The following is a 1605-nucleotide window of genomic DNA, read 5'->3' on the forward strand; positions in this document are numbered from 1 at the left end:
CCCAGAGCCTAGTATTGAGTATGACCCTTAACTAGGACAGCCTTTATTTGCTTGTCAGTGTTGTATTCTGGAATTTCCATTTGATAGCATCTGGGCTATAGGGACTTGGCCAGTATTTTCAGAAATGGAAGAATAACAGTAAGATCTTAGCGGCACCTTTTGTCAATGAAATTTTAGCCAGAATTTGAAGGTGCTGAAACTAGAAAGGAACTCGCTGAAGCCAGCCTAGGACCTTGAGTAGTTCTCCAGGGCTTCAACCTACTGCTAGGTCCAAGGAATGAGTTGGGCTTTTAATACTTTATTCCTAACTTTTATGTGTAAATGGAGTACTTGAAGTCCACCAGTCACTACACCACTGCCCTTACGGGTGGATTCCTGTACCAATGACATGATCAGTTCTGTATGGCAGTGTTACCTGGGACGTACCTATGCCTTTGAAGAGTTTTTCAATCATAGGCAGTACTCCTCTCCCACTGAAGGCTTCTCCATTATCAATTAGGGCTTCTTTCACAACGTCGTAGCCATAGAGCACCACAACCTTTTTGGGGCCTAAATGTATTGTGAAGATAGGGCCGTACTTTTTGCTGAGCTGTAGGAAGGAAGAACACAAGGAACGCCATCTACATCTGAATGTTAATCATGGAAAATTAAGTTTGCAGGCTTCACCTGGTGAATAAGATCTCTGGAAAGCAAGTAATTCCTCAGCCCTTTCCCATCCATCTACCACCATCCCATCACAGTACCCCCAGGAACAGGCTCCACAGCCAAACTTACTCTGCCTATTCTCTCACAGGCACTGAAGCACAGGCTTTTTTTTTTTTTGACAGATGCATGACAGTATCTACGGGAGGGAACAGGCGGTGCCATTCACCTTCAAATTCCTTTGTTTGGCCCTTGTACTCACAAATTCCCCTCCCCAGAGATCATACCTACTTGCCAGGGAGCTGAGGCAAGGAAATAGAGCAAGGTCCTTCATAAATCAGGGCTGCGCTCTTTTGCCAGAGCAATGAAGAGATGGGCACAAAGAGGTTGTGGTGGATATGGTGAAAGCATCAGTACCTTGTCTCAAAATCTACTGTATACTGCAGTACTGGCATGAGGCCAGTGCAGGTCTCAACATCAGTACTGTTATTGCAATAGGCAGCGTAATACATCAAAAGCAAACATGCAGAAGCTGTGAATTAAGCTGAGACTGCCTGGACTGGGCTTTGTTCTACAGGCAATGCAAAGAAAGAAAGAGACAGTCTTACCTCCTTAAAGCTCTCCATCAAGTCCCATGGGTTCAGCTGAAAAGCATTTCCAATTATGGGGATTGGTGTGGGACCAGGAGGCTCCTTCCCTCTTTGTGATGTACTTCTCCATGCAGCAATGAGAAGGCATGAGATGCAGACCAGCAAGAGGACTGTGGGCCATCCCAAGAACTCCATGGTGGGCTGAGGAAGGAGTGTCAAGTGTCAGAAGAGTTTGAATTGGGACCTGCAAACCTGAGGTTATTTATAAGCTGTAGAACAAAAGCACGTGGATTAAATCAGCCAATATCGCCTCCCTCTTCCTGCTGAGGCAGCAGATTACTTATAAATTTGCTCAAGATTAGAATGAGCAAAC

General features: G+C 45.2%; 1 protein-coding gene across 1 annotated transcript; it reads right to left on the reverse strand.

Moving 5' to 3' along the window:
* Nucleotides 1-346: 346 nt before the first annotated feature.
* On the reverse strand, nt 347-1474 carry LOC104915479 (cytochrome P450 2H1-like). Its single transcript, XM_010726374.3, has 2 exons — nt 1251-1474; nt 347-589 (listed from the first exon to the last, which is right to left on the reverse strand). Exons 1-2 carry the CDS (start codon nt 1425-1427, stop codon nt 362-364), a joined length of 405 nt encoding a protein of 134 aa, XP_010724676.1. The 5' UTR covers nt 1428-1474; the 3' UTR covers nt 347-361.
* Nucleotides 1475-1605: the final 131 nt, after the last annotated feature.

This window comes from Meleagris gallopavo, assembly GCF_000146605.3.
Source record: "Meleagris gallopavo isolate NT-WF06-2002-E0010 breed Aviagen turkey brand Nicholas breeding stock chromosome 8 unlocalized genomic scaffold, Turkey_5.1 Chr8_random_7180001925240, whole genome shotgun sequence".
Taxonomy (NCBI): Eukaryota; Metazoa; Chordata; class Aves; order Galliformes; family Phasianidae; genus Meleagris; species Meleagris gallopavo.